The 24588-nt window shown below is 41.7% G+C and overlaps 1 protein-coding gene across 1 annotated transcript in view; it reads left to right on the top strand.

Moving 5' to 3' along the window:
* LOC122797804 (SCO-spondin-like) overlaps positions 1–24588 on the top strand; it is a 4708783-nt gene that overhangs the window by 1628895 nt on the left and 3055300 nt on the right. Inside the window, exon 41 of the mRNA XM_044066325.1 lies at positions 5949–6003. Within this exon, the coding sequence (XP_043922260.1) occupies positions 5949–6003 (55 nt within the window). The remainder of the gene's footprint in view (positions 1–5948; positions 6004–24588) is intronic.

Below are 24588 nucleotides of genomic sequence, written 5' to 3'. Positions count from 1 at the left end.
CGCACGAGTTTATGACCAGTAATAGTCCAGCAATAAATGGATCTTGTTATGGTCAAGAAAGGAGTTTAACTTGTATTAGTGATACTTCCTTTCGTACCTTTGTTACTACATTTTGTGAAGATAGCTACATAGTCACTGACATTTTAAACAAAAATTGGAGTATTATAAAAGGGGATTTGGATATGCTGGACACCTTTGGATTAACCCTTATGGTAGTATAATAAAGGGGTAGTAATATAAAAAACATTTTGGAAAGACAGTGTACTGGTACCATGACATCTACTTGTCAGATGGCACCATGTGGCATGTGCCATCAGTGCCAGCATATATTTGTTGGGTACAGCACTAAGATATTGGATAAGACTATAAAAATAAAGGGCAAATACAATTGTTATTCTCAGGCAGTGGTTTATATTGCCCTATGCACACAATGTAATGGATACTATGTGGCCAAAACACAACGTAAATTGTCACAAAGAATTTATGAGCATTTTTATGAAATTGCACAACATAAGGAAACCAATGCCTTATATAGTCACTTAAAAGTATTTCCCCAATATACTTTCAAATTTGGGGTATTACAACAGATACAAAGTGAAGCTCGTGGGGGCCATGGAAGTTATATTTAGAAGAGAAAGAGGTATGGTGGCAGATTTATTTGAATGCTAATTGTCCACCAGGATTAAATGATATAGGTTCATAGATTGGTACTAAGCTAACTGCCCTTGTGAGCCATTTTAAGCCTAGCCAATTATCCCTTGTGAGACTCAAACCCTGCACCTTGTGTTTGTAAGGCAAACACCTTAACCATTAGGACACCCTCCCAATCATATGGTGTCCGTTTCTAGTTTGCTTAAATTAAAAATGTATGATAGAGGGAATCACATTCTTTATCACTAGAAACATGATGTAATGTATACATTCAAATGGGAGATGGATATAATGCATCATTAATAGTGATGTGAATGTCTCTTTAAGGAACATGTATTTTTAAACTTGTAGGCTCCTGAATTTTTTAAATGAATCAAGGGGGGTGTTTATTTGATGTCATTGGCTGCTGATAGTTATGACACTGCTATAAATGGTTGGGTATGTTTGTTAAATGCTGTCTGAAAAAGTTTGGTGATTTTAAACCTGACAAAAACGCTTACCAATAAACACTTTTTTTTACTGGATTTAGCATCTGTGGTTCTCTTCTTTTGCTGTTATTTTGCTGTTCTGGTTAGTGATATTCTGCTTTTTCCAGCTTCCCCTAAAAGGCAGATGTATAAAGTTCCTCAGTCTTTTACATTTTTATGCACTATTCCTAAACCTGATCCAGCCACTATAGCTTTAATTGAAACTAGTGATACTAAGCACTTAGTTAATTCCAATCCTACTCTTTCTGACAAGTAGGAGGAAATTATTGATAGCTATACAAAATAGTATATATTTCTGCAACTCTGATTTTCAGAATTGTGAATTGTCAGACACTTATGTTATAGTTTGTTCTGGCAAATTGTGAAAGTATGAGAAATGTTTTATCTGTAATTTCTTCTTGTGATGAAACATTTGCTTTAAATAACTTAGTTTCTTCTGCTGCACATGTGACTACTCATTGTTTACAGTGTATATAACTGTTGATACTTTTTCCATGGCTATGGCCGTTGATGATGTTTTGAGCAGGTTTGCATGGCTGCATTCTTAGAACCTCCCAGATGATGTTGAAAATCTGATTTTAAATTTTCCCTTGGATAGAAATTTACTGTTTGGTCTCTATGCTGCAGAAGTAATAAAAAGATGAAAGGGCCTAGCTAACTCATGGACTGTCTAAGATTTTTTCATCCCTTCTTTTCCAAATTTTTCAAAGGACTTCCTATCTCCTCATCAAGTTTTGGCAAAAAAAACAGAATAAACAGTCTCAACAAAATGCATTTAGAAAGCCAATTACATAGAAATAGCAAAGGGTTCCAGAAAAGAAGTCTTCAACCTCCTAAAACCAAAGACAATCCAACAAGTCTGAATGACTGTTCGAGAGACCTTGTGAAACCCTCTCACCCTGGCCCCTTTTTTTCTTCCAGAAGGTCTGAAGCTCCATTTTTCTCTTTGGCAACAGATTGTTTCAGGGAAATGGGTTCTGAAAATCATTCATCATGGTTACAAATTGCAGTCAGAGGAAATTCCTCCTTTCCAGGGATAATTCGTCATCCTTCAGAACAGATTGTTTTCACTGGTTCTTCATCACATGCTGATAGAACCAGTCCTTTCTTCCCAGGTGGGAAGGGTTTTTATTCAAAGATGTTTCTAATGCCAAAAAAGGAAAAGTCTTGGAGATCAGTTCTGGATCTAGCTTTCCTAAACCAGTTTGTAATTGTGCACAAATTCAAAATGATGTAACTTCACAACCTGTCAACTCTTCCTCTTCTTTCAAGTTTCATGTCATGTCATGACTTAAAAGATGCCTATCATTACATGTCTATTCATACAGACTTCAGATGTTTCTTAATGCTCTGTGTGTCTGGATCACATTATCAGTTCTCTGCCTTATCCTTTGGACTATCCACTGCACCAAGAGTGTTCACAAAGTGTCTGGCTCCAGTTATAGCTCATTGCAGGCTACGGGGTATTCTCATTTTCCATATTTAGGTGACTTGCCTATCTTTGCAGAGTCTTTTTCAAAGTATCAGGTATCTGTTTCTCTTTTGGGTGAGAGATCTCTTATACAAGCTGGGATTCCAAGTGAAGATTCAAAAGTCTTCCTTGACCTCTTTATACAAGATTGTATTCCTGGGATGGCAAGTAGACACTTTAGTTCAAAGAGCTTTTCTAATACATGAAACAATAGTTCTTTATTTAGATCTAGTTCTAAGGTTTTCCACTCAGACTTCGGTTGCTGTGAAGGGAAAAACTCAGGATTTTGGGTCTCACGGCATCTACAATTCTCATGATAACCATGGCAAGACTCCACATGAAAAAGATAAGAGTGGTATCTCAAATCTCTTTCTCTTTTCGAATTTCAGTACTGGGGTTTGTCATAAGAAACATTTTTCAAAGTTCAGTACTGGGGTTTGTCATAAGAAAATATTTTTGGCAGAGACAACAGATATCCCTAAATCCAGGTCTTCCATTTTCCCTCCCTGCTCCAAAGCAGTCACCACAAACACTCTGATTTCTGATTGGGGAGCAGTTTTAGCAGGAATAAAAGTACACCAAGGACAGACTCAAGCACATAAATATGAAGGAGAAGCTTGCCCTGATCAAGGCAGTGATCTCTCTGAACCAACTTTGGTCCCCCAGACCTCTTCAAGTGGTTACAGACAATACCGCAGTCATGTGGTACATCAACAAGCGATTGGGATCCAGGTTGTACCCTGTTTGCAAATTAGCCATGTTAGCTTAAGATACAGCCTCATGGTATAGTCTTACTCTACAGGAATCCTACGTTCTGTACTTGTGTGTCAGACAAGTTGAGCAGGACCAGGGCAGACCCTCACAAATGGAAATTAGATTGGGGTCCTCCAAGATTTTATCCATCTGTGGGGAGTTCCTCAAGTAGACCTCTTTGCCTCCTCTCTGAACAATCAACTGACAAGATTCTGTTCCATGCAAAAAGGTCTAGAAGACAGATGCCCTTTCTTTCCTTGGACAGGAATGTTTTTGTATGCTTTCCACCTTTTCCACTAATATTCAAGATATTTCTGAGGATTCAGAAAGAGTCCCTGAAGATCACTGTGGTGATTCCATTCTGGCACAGGCAACTATGTTCCCCCTTCGTTTGGAAATGGCCATGAGCAGTTACCACAAACTTCCTCACAGACTGGATCAACTCACACAAGAACAAGGTTGTTTGATACATTCCAATATCAATCAACTTCAATTGACTGCCTGGATAATAACATCTTAATTCATTTTAGGCATCTGTTTTTTGAGGATCTGCAGTAGGGACTAATGGAGACAAGAAAGTTTGCTACTAGAAAATCATATATTAGCAAATGGAAAGAGTTTTCTAGTTAGTTCTAACAACATAACCAGCACCCATTTAGGACTAGTTGTACTGTCCTATGACCTTTCTTATTCCTGTATCAAGTTTCATTTATTGGCCATTTCAGTATGTCAGCCCATGAATCTCCCTCTTTCAATGCAGTCTCATGTCAAAATGTTCTTGAAAGGGGTTTTGAATAAGCGGCCTCCAAGAAAACTGGTGGTCTCTCCTTGGGATCTTAATTTTGTGTTGGAGAAGCTAACACTTGCTCTATTTGAACCAGCTAATCTGGCTGACTTGAGATTCTTAACATGGAAAACAGCTTTACTGATTGCTTTGACCTCTGCAAGAAGATATCTGAGTTGCAAGCTCTTGTGGTGAATCAGCACTTTCTTATTTTTCATAGGGACATAGTTTCTTTGAGAACAAGTCCTTCTTTTATCCCTAAAGTGGTATCCTAGTTTACTAAACCATTCATCTCCCCATATTCTCTCTCAAAACTAAAAATGAGGGAGAAAAGATATTCCATACCTTGGATCTTCACAGACAACTCTGGTACTATCTTGACAGAACTAAATTATTTAGATCAAGATCAATTGTTCATTTCTTGTGAAGATATGAAGAAGGGGCAACCTGTGCCAAAACAAACTATTTCCAAACGGTTATCAAAGCTATTACCTGTTGTTATACTCAACATAACAAACTATTCCAGGCAGAAGCAAGGCCCACTCTACCAGGGACTTGGCTTCATATATGACTTTTTGGAAAGCAGTGGATTCTAGAAGCTGCTAGTTGGTCTTCTGTACATACTTTTACAAAGCACTACAAGCTTGATTCCTTCTCTAAGTCCAGATCAAGCTTTGCTAGGAGCATTCTCCAGGGGCTCCTAGACTCTTCTCCTTCCACCTCCCAAATGTAGCTAGCTAACGTAATCTTCCCTTATAGCTAAGGCTACTGCAACAGTAATCAGTATGATGAACATAGTACAGTCGTGTAAGTAAACTTACCATAACCGTAGATGTTTGAATGATCATGCTGCAGTAGCCACTTTGTCCCTCCACCCTGTCTGTTTGGTGTGTATCTTATTCCAGGGTTGTTTTTTGTTGTTCTTAGCATTGCCCTTTCGGTGCTCAGACCCCTGTCTCTGCTGGCAGGAAAGCTCTGAAAGGCTTCATGCCCAAACTTGTCCTTTAGTCATGTCAGCTCACACTACCCTGAAGCTTTGGAAGCTGTCTAACTGTTAAATCCTTGGCTGGATACTACCCATATAGCTAAGGGTACTGGAGCAGTGATCATTCAGACATCTAGTATTATAATAGTAAGTCTTACTTACTCAAATGTACTTTCTGCTTTCCTACACATATTACCTAGCAACCATAGTTTTGCTTTTTACACACAATTGAGGTTACTTTATCTACCACTCTGATATCCTTATTTCTTCATCTCTCCCACAATTGTGCATCCTATTACTAATCTCAGGCACTTCATCTCCATCACTTGAAGCTTCCTTAGATGCACTGCTTTTACTGACCATGTTTCATTGCTATATAAAAACAATGGTTGCACCAGTGCTTTGTACACCATAAACTTTATGCAGATTTAAGACATTTAATTCTGAAAAGAGCTATGGACTACTGACTGTAATTGTACATTTATGTAATTTAAAAACTCTTACAATGAAAGTGTTACCTGGCATCTGTGCACTGTGAATAAGAATGAATAAATGAATATAACAATCTAAAATGTTCAGGGCCAGTCTTATAAAGAGTCTTTATTTTCATAACAGCCTTAAAATTGTATTCAGTCATCTGTGATTAACTGATTATGGTGAACAAACCAGGGAATATATTTTAAGCACCTGACAGGTACCGTATAGAAGAAAAGTAAGCACATATTTTAGCATTTATGTCTCCAGAGATTTGTTTTCTTTGGGTCTAATTGCCATTTTTTTTGTTTTTTTTTTCTTTGACTCTTCAACCCCCAACAGGGTCAGACTTTGGTGGATAGCACCACAGAACATTGCTGCTACTGTTCTGAAGAAGGTAAGGATATCTATCATCTTTATTGAAAAGGCTTGAGATTCTTGTAAATCTGTTCATAATAGAGGCAAAATATTCTGTGCATTTTTGCCAAAGGAACAATAAATATAGCATAAAAAGCACCCAATGCTACCAGTGCATTTTGGTGGTATATTTGTTTCTGAAACTTATTTGATAAGGATACAATTCTTTTGCAGGAAAATTAATAGAAATCGGATGTTGCACAGTCCTAAGTCTGTTTTGTATTACTAGTACATTAATTCAGAAATTTGTTTAGTCTTTTCATGCTTTCAGCATAGAATGATGACAGGTTATTATCATTTTACATTCTGCACTGATTCCTTCTTATATTATACCATGTTTAACATCATGAGATTCCACATTTTTAATCATCAGACTGTGAAGTTTTCTTTTCCCAGTAAGCAACACCCTCTTTACAGAAGAAAGTATATGCATTCCACACACAAAGAACAGTGCTCAGTTTAAAGCTAGTAATTCAAAATAGTTTTCAGAAATTTACATTGCTCATTTGCATCTCTTTTCTTTTTCTTTTTGTGCACAAATGTTTCAATTTGTAAATAAATCACTATTACTTTAACAGTTCATATTGCTATACAGTTTGCATTGGTGGAAACTAAATGTGGCTTAATAAGACTGACCATTTCAGGAACAGGAGCACATAGGCAAATCATGCTGAGAATTAGAGTTTTTGTTATAAGCAAAATGTTGCAACACTGGCTAGGACGCCAGTAGTAAATGTTTCCAAGTCCGTCTAAATTCCATGCCTTGCGACTCAGTGATGTACTATCTCGGTTCTTCACACAAATGTTTCACAAGTCCTGTTCAGTCAAATCCTTTTGCTGTGTGCATCCTCACTATCTCTCCTTGTTGTAATGGATTCAAGGCTTGCTGGTTTTATCATAGTACGAATTTTGGGACAAAAGGTTCTTTAGGAGTTGAGCTTTTACTGTTTTGTTGGTTTTAGCACTTGGAACCACTTGGAACCAACAATTATTTACTGATTGGCAGTGTGGCTCTGGTTTGTCTCAACATTAACCTCTGGACAGGTGAATCAAGAAGATTGTCATGAGGTATGTTTCTGAGGTTAAGCAGATTTAGAAAAATATCAGTATTGTCACGTTTAGACTTTTCCAACAGCTGTTTTGCACTTTGACATGCACATTCAGCCAGGCCATTTGATTGTGGGTAATCAAGACTACTTGTAACATGAACAGACTTCATAGGTTCATAGATGTGTACTAGGCTAATGGCCCTGGAGCCTTTACAAGCCTAGCCCATAAGATTACCCTGGCATCGTGCCACCCGACCTTAGTTCCCAGTGCCTCTGTCAAGTAAAGCTGCTGGAGTGATCCATGAGGTGAATTTTCTATTTCCCATCCACTCATCAAGATTTCTGTTGAAGAGGGTCAGTGAGGTGCTCTGCTTGACTCTGATGATACCAGGTTTCTGGTGAAAGCGCTCAGTTGTGGATTAAACTGCTTCCTACATTTTCCAGTGGTCTTAGCCTTATTGTGACTCTATTCTTGTGGTGGACCTGTTTGCCTTTTTACATGTATGCGAAGTCTATTCCATAACATGGGCAGTCTCTGGGTTATGAACCTGTTCCTCCAGCATGTTTTGTTGATTGTGGTAATAAGGTTTAGGTCTGTGGAGCATGTGTGCAGAGGGATTAGGATTTTTTAGCTGTAGCATGTCTAACTGAGCTGGGTCAGGCACGGCTTTGTAAGTCAAGATTGCCTCTAAGTAGGCCCACATTTCAGCAAATCTTTTAAAATGCTGACTTGTAAACTGTGCACCATTGCCAGAAACAACTTTATGAGGACTACCATGGACAGAAAAATGTCTCTTCAACTTCGTAATGACAGTACTGGATGTCAAATTAGGAAGCAGGTCAATCTCGAACCAATTTGAATAAGAGTCTACTAACACCAAGTAATGTTGACCATTCCATTCAAAAATATCTATTCCTACTGTCGACCAAGGAACTTCGGAATCTGGCTTAGCTGAAGTGGTTCTTTTTGTTGATGAAGTTTAGTACTATTACAAACAGAACAAGTTGAAACTTCTTTCTCAATATCTTTTGACATAGAATGCCAAAATACTAGTCCTCTCACCCATATTTTGGTAGAATCAATTCCATGGTGGCCACAATGCAAGCTTTTTATATACTCTTGTTGCAAGGATTTTGGAACAATCGTCTTTGGACCTTTCATGATGATACCATCTTCCAGCAAAATCTTGTCTCTGTAAGGAAAAAAACTGCTGCACATCTGGTGGAAAAAAAGGATTGCTTTGACGGCCATCTTCGACTGATAAAGTGGTTGACTTCTGGAGAACTGAATCTGAAGCTGTGTGACTTCTAAGCTCATCAAGACAAAGACATATGGAAGAAAAATTTCTCAATTCCATGACTTCAAACTCAGGTTTCTCATTTTCATACTGTTCAGTGTTTTTCTGGGCACTCTGGATAAAGTATCAGCATGATAAAGAAGATTGCCTTTTGAATAAACCAAGTGAAAATTGTACTTTTGCAATTTCAACATCATGCGTTGCAATCTCGCAAGAGCTGTGTGCATAAGCTTTTTCAAAATAGTGACCAAGGGTTGGTGGCCTGTCTCATTTTGAATAGGTCAGCCATAAATCTGGAGCGTTTCTCCCCGGGCCTCCGCTGAAAACAGGCTCTGTGGAACCTAGTCGGACATTCCCAGTCAACAAATGTTAAATAAAAAAATAAAAAAATAAATAAATAAAATCATGGAACTTTGAACATGCAAACACAATTGCCAAGAGCTCTTTCTCTATCTGAACATACTGCATCTTGATTTGGGTCCGAGTTCTGGATGCATAGGCTATTGGTCTGCCCTGTTGAAGAATGACTGCACCAAGACCAAACTTCGAAACATCACAAGAAAGAGTTACAGGTTTGTGAACATCAATAATGTCTTAAAGTGGGTGGACTGGCAATTCTCTGTTTCAGGACATCAGATGCTCTTTGGTGTTGGTCTAACCAGGACCAAGTTACATCTTTGCATGTCAGCTCTTACCGGTGCAGAAAGGTCACTCAAATCTGGAATGAACTTGCCGAAATAGTTGACCATGCCAAGAAAATGTTGCAAGGAAGTGACATTGTTTTGGAGCTGTCATCTCAAGAATTGCAGTTTTCTTAGAAGGATCTGGCCGTAAGCCTGAAATGGTAAACAAATGACCCACATAAGTAACTTCTTGTAGCTTGAACCTGCATTTCTGAGGATTTAACTTAAGATTCACTTTATGAACACATTCCAGAACTTTCCTGAGGTTTCTATCATGTCCGACATCACCACTGCCTCCTACAAGAATATCATCAACTATTATAGCACACGGATAGCTAGAAAAAATTTGCTCCATTGCACTCTGAAAGACTTCACTGGTAGAATTTATCCCAAATGGCATTCTCAAAAATCTGTGCCTTCCAAATGGTGTGCTGAATGGGGTTAATAATAAAGATTTTCGGTCAAGTAAAATTTGCCAAAATGAACATTTTGCATCTAAGACAGAAAAAATAGTGGCATTTGGCATAAGAGTAGTAACTTCTTCGACTGTATGCATTGGATGATGAGGTTGTTTTAGTGCTTTGTTCAAATCTCTTGGATCAATACATATTCTAATATCATCTGAGCTTTTCTTATGAGCTACCACCATGGAGGATACCCATTCAGTTGGTTCTTTTACTGGGCAAATTACTCCTAGATGCACCATTCTGTCTAGCTCAGCTTTGACTCTGCCTTACAAGGTTACCAAAACTTTCCATGCTGGTCTGATAACTGGGCTTACTTCATGGTCTAACTTCATGGAGTACACAACTGGGAGTTTGTCTAACTTTTTCTTCAAAAACATCAGCATAGTCAGAAAAAAAATAGATGTTATGTTGTCCCTATCTCACCTTCCTTCTTTCTGTTTGGGGCTTTGAGCCGATATCAGCTCCGACTCGGCCACATACTATAGCTTGAAAAGTCTTTACTGGCTCGAGGCCAACCCCTATCCCAACATGCCTAGCGGTAGTTACCCAGATCTTGTTTGCCGCTTGCAGCGTCGAGATTGTCTTCTGCTGGCCCAGGCTAAGTAGTTTTTTCTTGTACTAAATTGTGAAAATTGTGACAGGTTTTGGATATCTTTTTGTATACTGTAGCATTAGTCTAACTTTCCTCATATTCTTCTACCCCTCTTTAAAACCTTTGGTTGTTTGTTGTTGCTTTTGTTGTGGCCATCATTTCCATGGGCCTACCTTGCCTTTGTAATCCCTGTCAGTAGCTCATTTAAGTTAGAGGGCTTTCCCCTGTTTTCTGTCCCTCCTTTCTACTTTAAGGAGAAACCATTTTAGTTAGAGGCTATTCTTTCCTTAGGGGAAGTAGCCATTTAAATTAGAGTCTACCTCCTTGTTCCTTCTCTTGTTAAAAAAAAAAAAAAAAATTGTGTTTCTTGTCAGTTAAGTGTGTTCACTTTATTGTTGTTTCAGGTACTTTACCATGTCCAAGGAACCAAAACCATCAGGGTTTAAAAAATGCGACTCGTGTTGCCAAAAAATGTCCCTTATAGATGGGCACACAAGTTGCGATAATGTTTTGGGGCTGTTCACCTGCAGGATTCGTGTTCCATCTGTCATGGCTGTAGTGCACGAGTCCTGCAGGAGAGACGAAACAAGCTTATTCTACGAGGTTTATTAAAAACCCATTTTGAAGCTGCATCTGGAGAAACACAGCCTGCAAAAAACAGGACAGTAAACCTGCATCTTCGTCGGCTCCATCCTCGGTGCTGACCAAATCAAAAGACAAGTCTTCTGAACCTTCGGAGTAGTTGGCTCTGGTAAGACTTTCTCTCCGGCGGCTCCATCAGCAGTCTCGGAGATGTCCCAGACTCACAAAAGATCTAGGTCCCCTTCCTTGGAGCTGGTGAGATCTGTTCCACAGTCTCCTATTTTACAATCTGTGGCAGGTAGTTGGTCTTCTGCACACTCCTCCTGGTCATCCAGGAGCCTTTCAGATGATGATGTGGAGAAGCTTGTGAAGAGGCTGCTCAAGACACCGGTATTTGCAAAATTGTTGTCGAGCCCAGCCCAGAAGGAAGTGGTGCCATCTGCCCAACCAATCTTTTCATCGATTCCTCCTCCGACTGCATCCAGTTCAGGGCCGGAGTGCATGGAAGTCATGGTGGTGGAACCGTCGGTTCCGGCAACCCTAGGTTTGTCAGTTCCAACCACCGCTCCGATCTCCTAGATACCTCGGTCTGTCGAGGGATCTGAGGCTGATGCTCTCTTGTTGGCTCTGGGGGGGGGAGTGGTATTGGACTCTTGTCCAACCACCCCCCCTTGGTGCTTCGGTGCAGGTGATCTCAGCTCCTACATCAGCCTTGGAGCCATCGCCGTCAGTTTGGAGGAGGTCTTCAGGTTCTTTGGTGCCGGAGTCTCTCTCCATCCACGAATGCGGGGCCTTCAAGGTGATGAGGAGTGTGCTATCTGCTGAGACCACTCCACCCTTGGCTCCATTGGCTCCTTCCCCTTCTATACCAGTGTCTGCCTCGGAACCTCCCCTCCACCCTAAGCGTAGGGAACCTATGACCCAGGATGCCCCATTGAATGACCCCACCTCTTCCGAAACTTCCCCTGAGCATGCCTCAGAGGAGGTTCCTTGGAAGAAAAAGTGCAAGAGGAAGCATTTGGACTGCCCTGAGTCTGTGACCTCAGGCACAGACTTGGAGGATTCAGAGATATCTCTTTTTCAGACATCCTGGAAATCCTTAGACAGAGGGGTAACTGGAAGTCTTTTGCCCTTTTGAGGATGAGTCCATGTACCTGGACGCTTTTGGTTCCCGACCCTCCACCTTTTGGGTGTCTCTGCCTTTTGACCCACTTTTAACTGTAGTGAGTAGAAAGTCATGGAGCTCTCCAGAAACCATGGAACCAGTTCCGTGGAGGCCTTATAAATTTATAACTGCCCCTGAAGATAAACAATTTCTTTCAAAAGGAGTGCCTGTTGATGCTATGATGGTGGCAGCAGCCACCAAGAAGAAACTTGCAGAAACTTCCTCTTCTGTCCATCTGCCTAACAAGGAGTCCCAGACAATGGACAGGTATAGGAAGCATATGTTTTCATCAGCAGCCTTTACACTCAGGTTGCTGAACTACTTATTACACTTTACAAGACTTCATAGGGATCTCCTTAGGAAGTTAGGAGAGACCCTTCAGGATCCTACAGCTGAGGGAGCAGTGAACAAAATGGCTAACCAGCTTGCGACCTTGACCTCAATCATTAACTCCTCCATGTGCCTGATTTGTTACGTGGCAGATGGAGCGAGTAGGACTGCAGGCACAGGAGTTGCTCTGTGGAGACACTCCTGGATGTACCTTTGTCAATTTGTGGAGCCCATCAAGTCCTCCTTTACAAATGCCCCCTTTGATGGCTCTTCTTTGTTCGGGCCTCAAGTAAAAGAGACTCTTACCAGGTGTGAATAAGATGGCAAAACTCTCTCTGCTGCGGGAGTACATTTTTACACTCCTTCCAGACCTTACCCCAAAGGTCAGAAGAGTGGTAAGATGTGGTTCCAGAAATCCCAAGGAGCTTTGCCTGACACACATGGAGAAAATTCCCCCAGGGGCAGAGGGGAAATAATAATGGGAGACGCTGGTCTCGTGGCTGGGGGCTTCCGCAGCAGGGCGACAGGGATACTTTCTCTGCTAGGCCCTTCCAGCACCCCTGATGGGTTGCCCAGCTGTCCACCTCTGGAGGCAGATGGGGGCAGATTATCACTGTACCCAAAAGCCTGGCAGATCATAACAGAAGATGCATGGATATGGTCCATAATATCCGGGGGTTACAAAATTCCCTTCTCCCAAACACCTCCTAAAAGAGCACAACAGTCAATCCCAGATGTTCCACCCAATCTTCGGGATCAGGCAAACCTAGAAGTATGAAGGTTGCTACAAAAAAGAGCCATCCAGAAAGTCTGCAGACCAAATCGAATCCGGAACTTACTCAAGGTTCTTTTTAGTTCCAAAACAGACAGGGGACTGGAGGCCCATTTTGGATCTCAGCAGACTAAACAAATCAGTAAAGAAAACCAAGTTCCGGATGGTGACACTGCAGTCCATTTTCCCCTTTTTGGTTCAGGACAATTGGATATGCTCTATCGATCCCCAGGATGCATACTACCATATAAAAATGGACAGGTGATTCAGGAGATAGCTCTGCTTCCAGCTGTGAGCCAGTCATTATCAGTTCAGAGCTCTGCCCTTTGGTCTCACTACAGCCCCCAGGGTCTTCACCAAATGCATGACAGTAGTTACATCTCACCTGTGGTGTCTAGGATTCCAGGTGTTTCCGTATCTAGATGACTGGCTCCTTATTGCCACCACCGAGCATCACCTGATACAAGTACAGGACCACACAATTCACACTTGTGCACAACTAGGCATCACGATAAATTACGAAAAATCTGCCTTGTTGCCTTGTCAGTGTATTACATTTATAGGGGCAGAATTAAATACAAGAGACATGATAGTGAGGCTTCCTCAAGAAAGGGTCTCTACCATTCATCAACAAGTCTCAGTACGCATGACAAAAAAGAGAATTCAGGCACAGTACGTACTGAAGGTCTTGGGTTCTATGGCGGCAGCAATTACTCTGGTCCCTATGGCACGCTTCCATATGAGAATTCTGCAGTGGCTCCTTTTCACTCAATGGTCATTCCAGGATCTACCTGTCACATCTGATTTCAATAACAGAGTCCCGCAGGAGGGATCTGCAGTGGTAGCTCTACTCCCCCAGGTCACCCTAGGCAGACCGTTCCTAACCCCCCCAGCTGGTAGCCACAGTGACTACGGATGCTTCCCAGATGGGGTGGGGAATTTCTGGGACAGACTGTTCAAGGGACTTGGCAACCACGAGTACCATTTGCACATCAATGTTCTGGAGATGAGGGCGGTGTGCTTGGCATTGCAAGCACTTCAAGACTCTCTTCCTTCAGGGACTATAGCAATACAGATGCACAATATGTCAGTGGAGTGGTATATCAACAAACAGGAAATAGGGCGGAACCAGGTCTTACCCCTTGTGTCGGGGGACTCTATGAGTATGGCAATGGGTGATGTCTTCCCAACATTTTCTGATCGCAATGCACATCCCAGGGAAATCCAACGTGATAGCGGACAAGCTCAGCAGGCCAATACTTATGCCTCACGAGTGGTCCCTGAAACAGGAAATTGCGTATCTGATTTTTCGCAGATAGGACCAGCTATGCTGCAATCTCTTTGCTATTCCCCTAAACAACAAATGCAGCAGCTACTTCACCCTAGTCCCAGCACCGGTACAATCACCCAGGGATGCACTTGTTCATGATTGGCCCCCGGGACTGCTTTATGCCTTCCCCTCATTTCCTCTAATTTAAAAAGTTCTTCAAATAGCAAAATTGTTGGGTTGCAAATTGATCCTTACTGCCCCTTACTGGCCTCGTCAGATATGGTTTCCGTTCCTTTGGCATCACCTGCAAGAGGAGCCTTAGATTCTGGACCCTGTTCCAGACCTCCTGGCACATCAATCAGGTGCTCTCTACCCCTTCATACAAACTCTCAAGTTGACAGCTTGGTTTCTCCACTTCCAGTCCTAGCCAGACTTCCAGAAATCTCCCCTGCGGTTCAGCACATTTTGGTTTCTTCTCACAAACCCACTACCAGGAAACTTTATGTTAGTAAATGGAAGAGGTTCTCTTATTGGGCAAAAAAGAATGAGATTGATCCTTTTACTGCACCTATTTTTAAGATTCTTGATTTTTTTGGCTGAAACCTTTGAACAAGGAGCAGCTGCAGCTACGATTTGGGTGCAACTGGCTGCCATTTCCAATTTTCACTTAGGACACTTAGATTCTAACGTCATGTCACATAAACTGTGCAAGGCCTTCTTACGAGGTACTGCCCTATTAAGACCCCCAGTAAGAGAACCTTCCTGTTTTCTTCCCCAATTATGGCAACAAGGCAGAGTGTAAGCTCCATCAACTGAATGTTCATAGGCAGCTTCGCTTTTATTTACATAGAACCAAGGATATTAGAAAATCAGACCAATTATTTATATCCTTTTCAGAGAAGAAGCAAGGTTCTTAGGTTTCAAAAGTAACCTCGTCAAAGTGGCTTTCGAACACCATCACATATATTTATGAGTCACGAACATGAAAATCCCAGGAAAGATTAGAGGACACTCGAATAGGTCTTTGGCTATCTCTATCGCTTTTCAAGCTAGACTACCTCTAGATTCTATGTATGCAGCAGCAACATGGGCTAACCCCCATACCTTCATTACTCATTACAAAGTAGACGTGACCTCCCAGAACAGGGCATCCTTTGGATCCATGGTCCTGAAGAGTTTTTTCCAATGAGCCACCCAGGATTTAGGTGCTGGGGACGCTGTCCCAAACAGAAAGAAGGAAGGTGAGATAGGGACAACATAACATAAAAAAAGTTATGTTCTTACCATAACGTTCCATGATGTTCTTCATCTCACATTGCTGCAGTCCTTACACTTGGGTAGTCCGCTGTCCTCGGTCGGCCCGAATATCAAAGTATAAGGCTGACGTCGGTCAAGGCGCATTTGACTGACATCAGGACGTCAGGGTACAAATGCGCATGACCGACGTCATATCCTCAGTCTTTTTTGCCGCATGGTCCGATGCAGAAGCAGCATTGCAAGTGCCGGTTGGCGTTCTGAGATTTTTCGATTTCGAAGTTTCAGACCGAGTTCAAAGTTGGCTAAGTACCCGTTGGGGAATATTTTAGTTTTTCTTGCCTCAGTGATTTACCGGATGTCAGAAAAAGTCAATAATTGCATTTCTTGTGGGAAACAGATACCGCATAGAGATTATCATACTTTGTGTATTCCTTGCTTAGGGCCTGAGCACGACGTTGTTGGCTGTCGCCTTGTGCTAGATTTAATAAACGCACTATAAAGAGGAGGTTGGATTGTGCAAGGTTAGTCTTTGGGAAGCGGTGCAATTATAAAATGCCGCCGGATGCTCCGACGCTTCTTCAAGAAGCGCAAGGACAAAGCAGTTAAGCTTAGGCTGGAAGAACCGCCTGTACCGGACGCGGTTCTTTAGAGGTGTCGGTGGAGCCGGTGGCTCCACCGGAGGTTTCTTTGTGTTCCCAGGGTGAGACTTTAGTATTGCAAGATGTGGCCTCTCAGGAGGCAAGTCAAGCTGAGGGGCTTCTCAGGTTACTATACTCCCTCCCTTCCTAGGGTGGCTAGGCCCTCTCCTTCTGTTTCTAAGGCTTCTCCCACGGGCAGGCCAGGTTTAGCTTCAGTTGGTGTTACCCCTAGCTCTTCAGGTACTGTGCCCAAGAAGCATATGCTTAAAATGGCAGAAGATTTGATTACTTTGATTAGGGGTTCTATGCCCCCTCCTGATAAGAGGCCTAGGGTGGAGCCTGAGCTGGAGGGCTTTGAGCAGGCTTCAGATGTGTCAGAGTCTTCGGCTGAAGACTTGCAGGAGTACTCTCCTTATTCTGATTCTGATGTGGATGATTCTACTCCTTCTGCTTCTCCTCCTGAGGATTTTTCTTTTTCAGAAACTCTTCATTCCATGAGGGAGCATTTTAAGTGGGAAGGTCAGGACTTCTCTGATTCCAGGAAAAGGCTTAGGGAATTTTTGTTTTTACCCCAGCATAGGCCTTTGGCTATACCTCCTGTTTTGGATGTAGTGGAAGATGTTTTTACAGAGGCTTTTCTTAATCCTGATTCTTTGCCTCCTGCTCCTGTTAAGCCGGATAGGTATTACAGGGTGCCTGAAGCTCATAAGTATCTTTTAAGAGTCCTAGGGCAGACCCAGAAACTGTTAGCCAGGGGCCTAAAGGTGTTAAGGCTTCTGTTGTTAAGAATCCGGTTCCTGCAGACAAAGAGGCTAGGGCCTTGGATAGATGGGGAAAGAAAGTTTATACTTCTTCCACTCTTGCTATGAGGGCTTTGAATTGCCAGTTTCACATGTTAAAATACCAAAACTATCTCCTTTCACAATTAAAGTCTAAGGTTGATGCTCTGGCAGTAGGTATTGATTGTAAAGAGTTGCAAGATTTAGTACATGTTTCTGAACAGGTGGGTAAGCATTCTTTGCAATGCGGTTTTGATGCTGTACAGGCCTCGTCTAGGGTGGCTGCCACTGGGTCAGTTCTTCGCAGGCACGCCTGGCTAAGGGATCAAAATTTGTCTGAACATGTTAAAACAAGGATTTTAGATGCTCCTTTACAATCTGACGTGTTGTTTGGTCCTCCTGTTGAGGCAGTTTTAAAGAAAATGGAAGACAAAGCTAAGTCTATGCAGACTGTTAAAGATATTTTGCAGGTTCAGCCTCCAAAGTTTAGCAGAAATTGGCCTGCTAAAGGGTGGACGTATCCTTCTTATGATTCCCAGTCTAGGGGTAGATCTAGACGTGGTAGGGGTAGAGCTCAGGGCTCTTTCAGGCCTAGAACAGGGAGTTCTCCTGCACAGTCTTCAGGTGAGGGCAGGGGTCAGTCCTTTCAAACAGACCCAATGACCTACCTTTTCAGCTGCCCGAGCCTTCTCGCCTGGCGGCACCTTTGGGAGGAAGGTTGGCACTTTTCAAAGAAAATTGGAGTTTAATTACCCAAGACAAATGGGTACTGGATATCATACACCAAGGTTACAGGTTTTATTTCCATACCTTGCCTCCTTTCAGAGGCATGCCAGACGTTCCTCCTCAACAAAGAATAGAGGCTCACAAGCAAATTTCTCTGTTACTTCAACTAGGGGCCATACAGCCGGTCCCTTTGCCAGAAGTGGGCCTAGGATTTTATTCTCGCCTGTTCCTAGTACCAAAGAAGGGGAACACGTGGAGACCAATTTTGGATCTATCTATCCTCAACACTTATCTGGACATTCCCAAGTTCAAAATGTTGACGTTACAACAGCTTTTGCCTCTGCTGGGCAAAGATCATTGGATGGTAACTTTGGATCTCAAGGAGGCTTACCTTCATGTTCCTATCAGACTAAGTTGCAGGAAGTATCTGCGTTTTCGAGCTGGGACTTTTCACTATCAGTTCTCTGCATTGCCCTTTGGCTTATCTACTGCGCCCAGAGTGTTCACAAAAGTTCTGGCTCCAGTGATAGCTTTCTTCAGGCTGAAAGGAATACAGATCTATCCTTATTTGGACGACTGCCTGATTCTGGCTCAAGGAAGGGAAGAGCTTCTTCGTCATTTGGAATATGTGATAGCAGTGCTAAGATGCCTAGGGTATTCTGTGAACGAAATAAAGTCCAGTCTAGTACCCTCTCAAGACATGTGCTTTCTGGGTGTGAGACTGAATACAGCATCCCAGATGGCCTTTTAACCCCGGACAAACAAAAGAGTCTATCCCTTTACTTCCATCAGCTATCTCATCAGTCCGGGCTGACTGCAAGGACAGTCCTTCAAGCCTTAGGGTTCATGGCATCTTGTATTCTGGTGCTTCCCAATGCCAAACTGCATATGAGGAAGCTACAATGGTATCTCAAAAATGTATGGACACAGCACTGCCAGGATCTAGACACTGTCATTCAAATAATACCTTGCATTCAAAAGGAATTTTTGTGGTGGGCTCAGGAATGTCACCTAAACAAGGGACTCTCTGTGACCCGCCCAGAGGCGAGTCAGATTTTAACGACAGATGCCTCAGACAAAGCTTGGGGAGCTCATCTAAATGGAAAGTGGATACAAGACAAGTGGCCTGCCAGACTACAACATCTACATATCAATCTAAAGGAGATGTTAGCAGTCCAGTTTGCATTAATAGCTTTCAAGGATTTACTTCTTCCAGGGCAGGTGTTGATTCTAACAGACAACACAACTGTCATGTGGTACATCAACAAGCAAGGGGGAACGCATTCTTATCCTCTATGCAGGCAAGCAATGATTTTGTGGGAGACTGCTGTCAGTTTACAACTCAATCTACAGGCAAGGTTTCTGCCAGGAGCACAGAACTCCTTAGCAGATGTGTTGAGCAGACGAATTATGGATCCCCACGAGTGGAAATTGGATCCTCATGTGTTTCAGAAATTGACAGTGTCATGGGGAACTCCAGACATAGATCTGTTCGCTTCTCCACTAAACCATCAGCTGCCAAAGTTTTGCACAAAAAGGTTTCATCCCACAGCTTGGAAAGTGGATGCTCTTTCTTTCAATTGGAGCAATCTTCATGTGTATGCCTTTCCACCTCTGCCTCTCCTCCCAAAGGTACTTCTAAAGGTCAGACAGGACAAGCCAAGGATGATTTTAATAGCTCCAGATTGGCCGCGACAGCACTGGTACCCATTACTGAGAAGTCTGGTACGGAAGCCTCCATGGCCTTTGCCTTCGATTCCACACCTGTTGTCACAGGAGGACAGCCATTTGCTCAATGTCAAACTTCACTCTCTTCACCTAACAGCCTGGCATATTCTGTTTTGAACCATAGAGGGTCTCAACTTCTACAACAAGTTTTGAATGTGATTTTGGAAGCTAGAAGGCCTAGTACAAGGAAAGTGTACGCAGATAAATGTAAGAGATTTTTATTTTGGAGTGCAGCAAAAGATTTTGATGTTTCTGAGCCTAATTTGAGTGTGGCTCTTCAATATCTTACTGAGTTACTGGACAAAGGTTTGTCTTTCTCTTCTATTAAGGTTCATGCTGCAGCAATTTCGGCTCACTATGATTGTGACCCACCATTGTTTTCTCATCCTTTGTTCAAGCAATTTCTTAGAGGGCAAAGAATATAAGACCCCACGAAGAGCTCCTACTCCTGCTTGGGATCTCAATTTTGTGTTGGAGAAACTCACTCTACAACCTTTTGAGCCTGCAGCTACTTCTGAGTTGAAATATTTGTCATGGAAGACTGCTTTTTTGTTGGCAATTACCTCTGCAAGAAGGGTTTCTGAATTGCAGGCCCTTATGGCGTTGAGCCTTTCTTGATTTTTCATAAGGATAGGGTATCATTACGTACTAATCCTTCCTTTATGCCTAAGGTGGTTTCTAGTGTGGCTTTAAACCAAACTATTCATTTGCCTACTTTTTATGCAAATCCCCAAAATAAAGGGGAAAAGATTTTGCACACTTTAGATGTACACAGGCAGTTGCGATATTATTTGGACAGAACTAAAGGGATAAGGCAGTCTCAGCAGTTGTTTGTTTCTTTTGCTTTGAGTTCTCAGGGCAAGCCTGTGTCAAAACAAACTATTTCTAAGTGGATTGGGTTTTGCATTGCTTTCTGTTATTCCCATCATGGCAAGAAGATTCCAGCTGGGATTAGCCTCATTCCACTAGGGCTACTGCCACTTCAACAGCTTTTTTGAGGGGAGTGGCAACCAAGGATATTTTGGAGGCAGCTACTTGGAGTTCAGTGCATACTTTCTCTAGGCATTATCACCTGCCACTTTACTCTAAATCCAGGGCTGGTTTTGCCACTGCTGTTTTGCAGGGCATCTTGGCAGCTCCTGCTTCCTTGTAGTTAGCCATCCTCCCTTACCTCTGCTTTGGGATTCTACCCAAGTGTAAGGACTGCAGCAATGTGAGATGAAGAACATAGTACAGTTTTGTACCTACCATAAATGTAGATGTTCGAAGATCCACATTGCTGCAGTCCAATTTACCTCCCTGCTTCCCCTCTGTAGTTAGAGGTGGTTGTGTGGGCTGGGTTGTACATATTGTGTATTTTGTATATATTGTACATATAGTTAGTGCAAGGGTGGTGGGTTGGTTGTTTGCTGTCTTTTGGTTTTGACCTTTATTTTTAGGGTCTTCTGACATCTGGGGCAAGAAAAGACTGAGGATATGACGTCGGTCATGCGCATTTGTACCCTGACGTCCTGATGTCAGTCAAATGCGCCTTGACCGACGTCAGCCTTATACTTTGATATTCGGGCCGACCGAGGACAGCGGACTACCCAAGTGTAAGGACTGCAGCAATGTGGATCTTCGAACATCTACATTTATGGTAGGTACAAAACTGTACTTTTGCTGTCCTTCATCTTGTCTTCCTTCTTGCGTCCCTCCCTCCTTCCCCCTTCCTGGATGATTGAGAGGATTTCCTTTTTTTGGCCACACTGGCTGAGTTTCTGCTGTCACTCCAGCTGCTTAGATATAGTCTTTGTCCCCTCCCTTGTTATGCCTCCATCCTGTTACAAGGGGATTATCTGCTATGGTAACTTTTGGTAAATTGATTATTGTTTTATCTGTTTTGTCTAGTGGTTGATTATCACAAATGAGATCTGGGTAGCTACCGCTAGGCATGTTAGGATAGGGGTTAGCCTCGAGCCAGTAAAGACATTTCAAGCTATAGTATGTGACCAAGTTGGAGCCGAGATAGGCTCCGAACCCCAAAGAGAAAGAAGGAAAGAGAAATGAAGGACAACAAACATGGAATGTTTGGTAAGAACATAACTTCTTTTTTGTGCGACATTTTCCTTGTTACACGTGCGTACAAGGTGGACTTCTGCATTAAATAAAAGCAGTCTCATTTTCAAACTGTCCTTGAGGCCTAACAGTAACTGCACATGCCTCTTGATTATGTAAAATTGCAAGTCATAGCTGTTCCCAGCAGAGTAACATGAAAGCACTACAGAGCCTTCAGTTTGGATTTCTTCACTACTATAAGCAACAAGTTTTGCATACTTTGCCAGATCAAGCTTCTCACTAGCCATTACCTTGGCAAATATTTCTGCTGACATAACATTGCACTTTGAACAATCATCAGCTTTGAGCTCTACATGTCACCCATTAATCAGAACAGTACAAAATACTTCATTCTTTGCCCACAAGTCTACTGCACCGACTGTTTCTTCAAGCACAGACACACCATTAACATAAAAAGTAGGGTTACAGCTTTCTAATTGATCAACTTGCCTCTTTAAATGCTCTCTTTTAATAAAAGAATGTGCCCATTTTGATTTACCGCACCTTTTGAAATGATTCCTCTTTTTACATGTGTGGCACAGCTGACCAAAAGCTAAGCACTTTCTCTTTTGGGCTCATGGCTACCTCCAGGATTATAACAGTTGACTATGAGGCTTGTCACATGTTTTGCTGACTCATCCCTGTGCTTCACTGAGCATGCTCTGGATTGTACTGGAGCTGCCCTGGAATTTGCTAGAAAGGATCAGGGTTTCACTGAAGCAACCACACCCTTTGGCCTTTATCTTTTAACCTTGTGCTGCATACTATCAACATTAGCACTGGAAGGCACTGGATGCATGCTGTTCTCATTTGTAAACATATTTATGTGCTTTTCTATGAGCTCATATATCTGACAAATCTCTATGGCCTTATTCAAAGTTAAATCACTGTCTTGAAGCAAAATTTTTCTCACTGCATCATCTTTAATACTACACACAAGCCTATCTTTAGCAACTTATCTCTTGAATCACTAGATCTGCATGGTTTTGCCTTGTTTCTCAAGTCAGTTATATATGCTGCAAAAGTTTCACCAGGCTTTTGATCTGTTGTGTAAAATATGTGCCTTTCCATTGTAATATCTGTATGGGGATTACACATTTCTCTAAATTTACATTTTAAACACTCAGGGTCTTCCCGCGTTTCAGCAGGTACCAAAATATGACAGTCTTCCCCCTTGTCTGCATACACAGCTAGGTCATACGCAAATGAACACTCCCCTTCACTGTCTTCTGAACCAGCTAAATTAAGCAGAATAAATGCCTTTGTATGTGCACCTTTGTCAGAAAAGGCAGCCTGAATGAAAATATCGTACTCTTGCTCACTCCAATTTTCAGCAACATTATTATCAAATACAGGTGGAGCAGATCTGCGAAATCCTTCTGCCATGCCAACAAAATACTTTTGTAATTTGAAAAAATACTCAACTGTACCACAGTCTCTTCAAAATGACTGTATTTTGCAAACTAACTGTACTGTAATACTGCACAAACTTGCAAACACTTTGCACACATCAAATATCTTGAATAGCTTTAGTTAATGCGAAAAAGAAGCACATAGCAAAAAAAAATACAGTTTTCTCTTTTTTTATACATTTTATGCAATTTGGAAGTTGTTTCAAGCACTTTTGTAAGCATTTTGAGTATTTTTATCAATATATCATAATTTCGAACATTTCGTTTAATTACAAAGTCATTTTGAAAGTTTTGAATGCTTTGTTTCATATTCGTTGAATAAAAAATCATTTAAACAAGTTTTAGTACCTGGATTTGTCTTTCTGACCTGTTTGCGCGTCGTTTGAGCATGGATGATTCACTCCTGTATATTTCTCCAACTGTAACTGTGCACCTCAAGGTCTTGAAGAAGAAGTTTTGCGTCAGATCCCTTTTTGGCACCTCATCGTTTTAGACATGCTACTTCTGACATCATGTCACTCGTCTTGTGTATTCAATAAGAAGGTGAGGTTGGGTGTTCATTAAGTAGTTCATTATATGTCAGAAGAAAAATTCAAATGAGTCGCATCTGCCTCAGGTGATGAAAAAAACTTCTTTATTAGCAGCTAACCAGATTACACAGCATGTTGGTCAAGATGATCTCCTCTGGTCAACTTGTTTACTGACATCAGCTTTTATACTGCAAGCAAAACAACTTTTTGTTACATTTCTGACCGTTGACAGTTGTCTATGAAAAACATATAGGATAAACATGTTTATTACAAATCACCTCAAACCAACAGTTAGTACAGAATGTTCAAGAAGTACAGAATGTTCAGTTCAACAATGGTAGCTCAAATTTTCCAGGACACACAGCCTGCTTCAGTAAATTAACTCTTACTTGGCCGTGCGTCCTTATCCCAGGCTTTAACAAGCTATAACCAAATCTCTTTATTCTGAAATGCAGAAAACAGTTATTATTCAGGTTCATAAGCAATGCTGCATTTTGTTCACAGATGAGGCACATCTTTGATAGGCATATCCCAACAAATAACATGTTCACTTTGCAAGAAGAGGAAAAAGACAAATAACTTTTTCTCTTAACATTTCCCCCCTGAAAACACTTTTATTTGTCTTTTATTTCAGCAATATATGGTAAAAACTAAGTTTTTCTTTGCTTACATTACTTCATTGGCAAGACAAATTTTTAAACTTCAAAAACATTTGCAAAGAGTCACATTTCAATGTATTCACTTTCACCAGTCTGTTGCGATTGCTGGTACATCATCTTCGTAACAGCAGTATCAACCAGTCTTTGTAGAAGACCTCTGATACAGGGTATACAACAGCAACCACATACCACCACGATAGCCACAGCGACTCCAACGGACACCAGGAAACTGCTGATGAGATGACTCCATTTTCCAAACCACGCTTGTAGAAAGTCTGTAAAGGAATTATTTACCCCAGAGTTCTCCGCCAATTCTTCGGATAACATTTCCAAACCTTTCAAAGCTCGAGTGATACTTCCGTCAGGCGCAGTGTTGTTTGGAATATATGTACAACAGAAAGTCCCAAACATCTTGCAAACTCCTCCTTCTTTGGCCAGGAGCATATCCAACGCAATTCGATTCTGCCATGCCACCTGCGAAGTGGTCTCCAGTTGTTCAGCAATTCCTTTCAATGCATCTTTGGTATAGTT

This window comes from Protopterus annectens, chromosome 3.part1 (assembly GCF_019279795.1).
Source record: "Protopterus annectens isolate FY-2018-M chromosome 3.part1, PAN1.0, whole genome shotgun sequence".
Taxonomy (NCBI): domain Eukaryota; kingdom Metazoa; phylum Chordata; order Ceratodontiformes; family Protopteridae; genus Protopterus; species Protopterus annectens.
The sequence above is the reverse complement of the archived record's forward strand: the minus strand, read 5'-3'. Positions and strand labels throughout refer to the sequence as shown.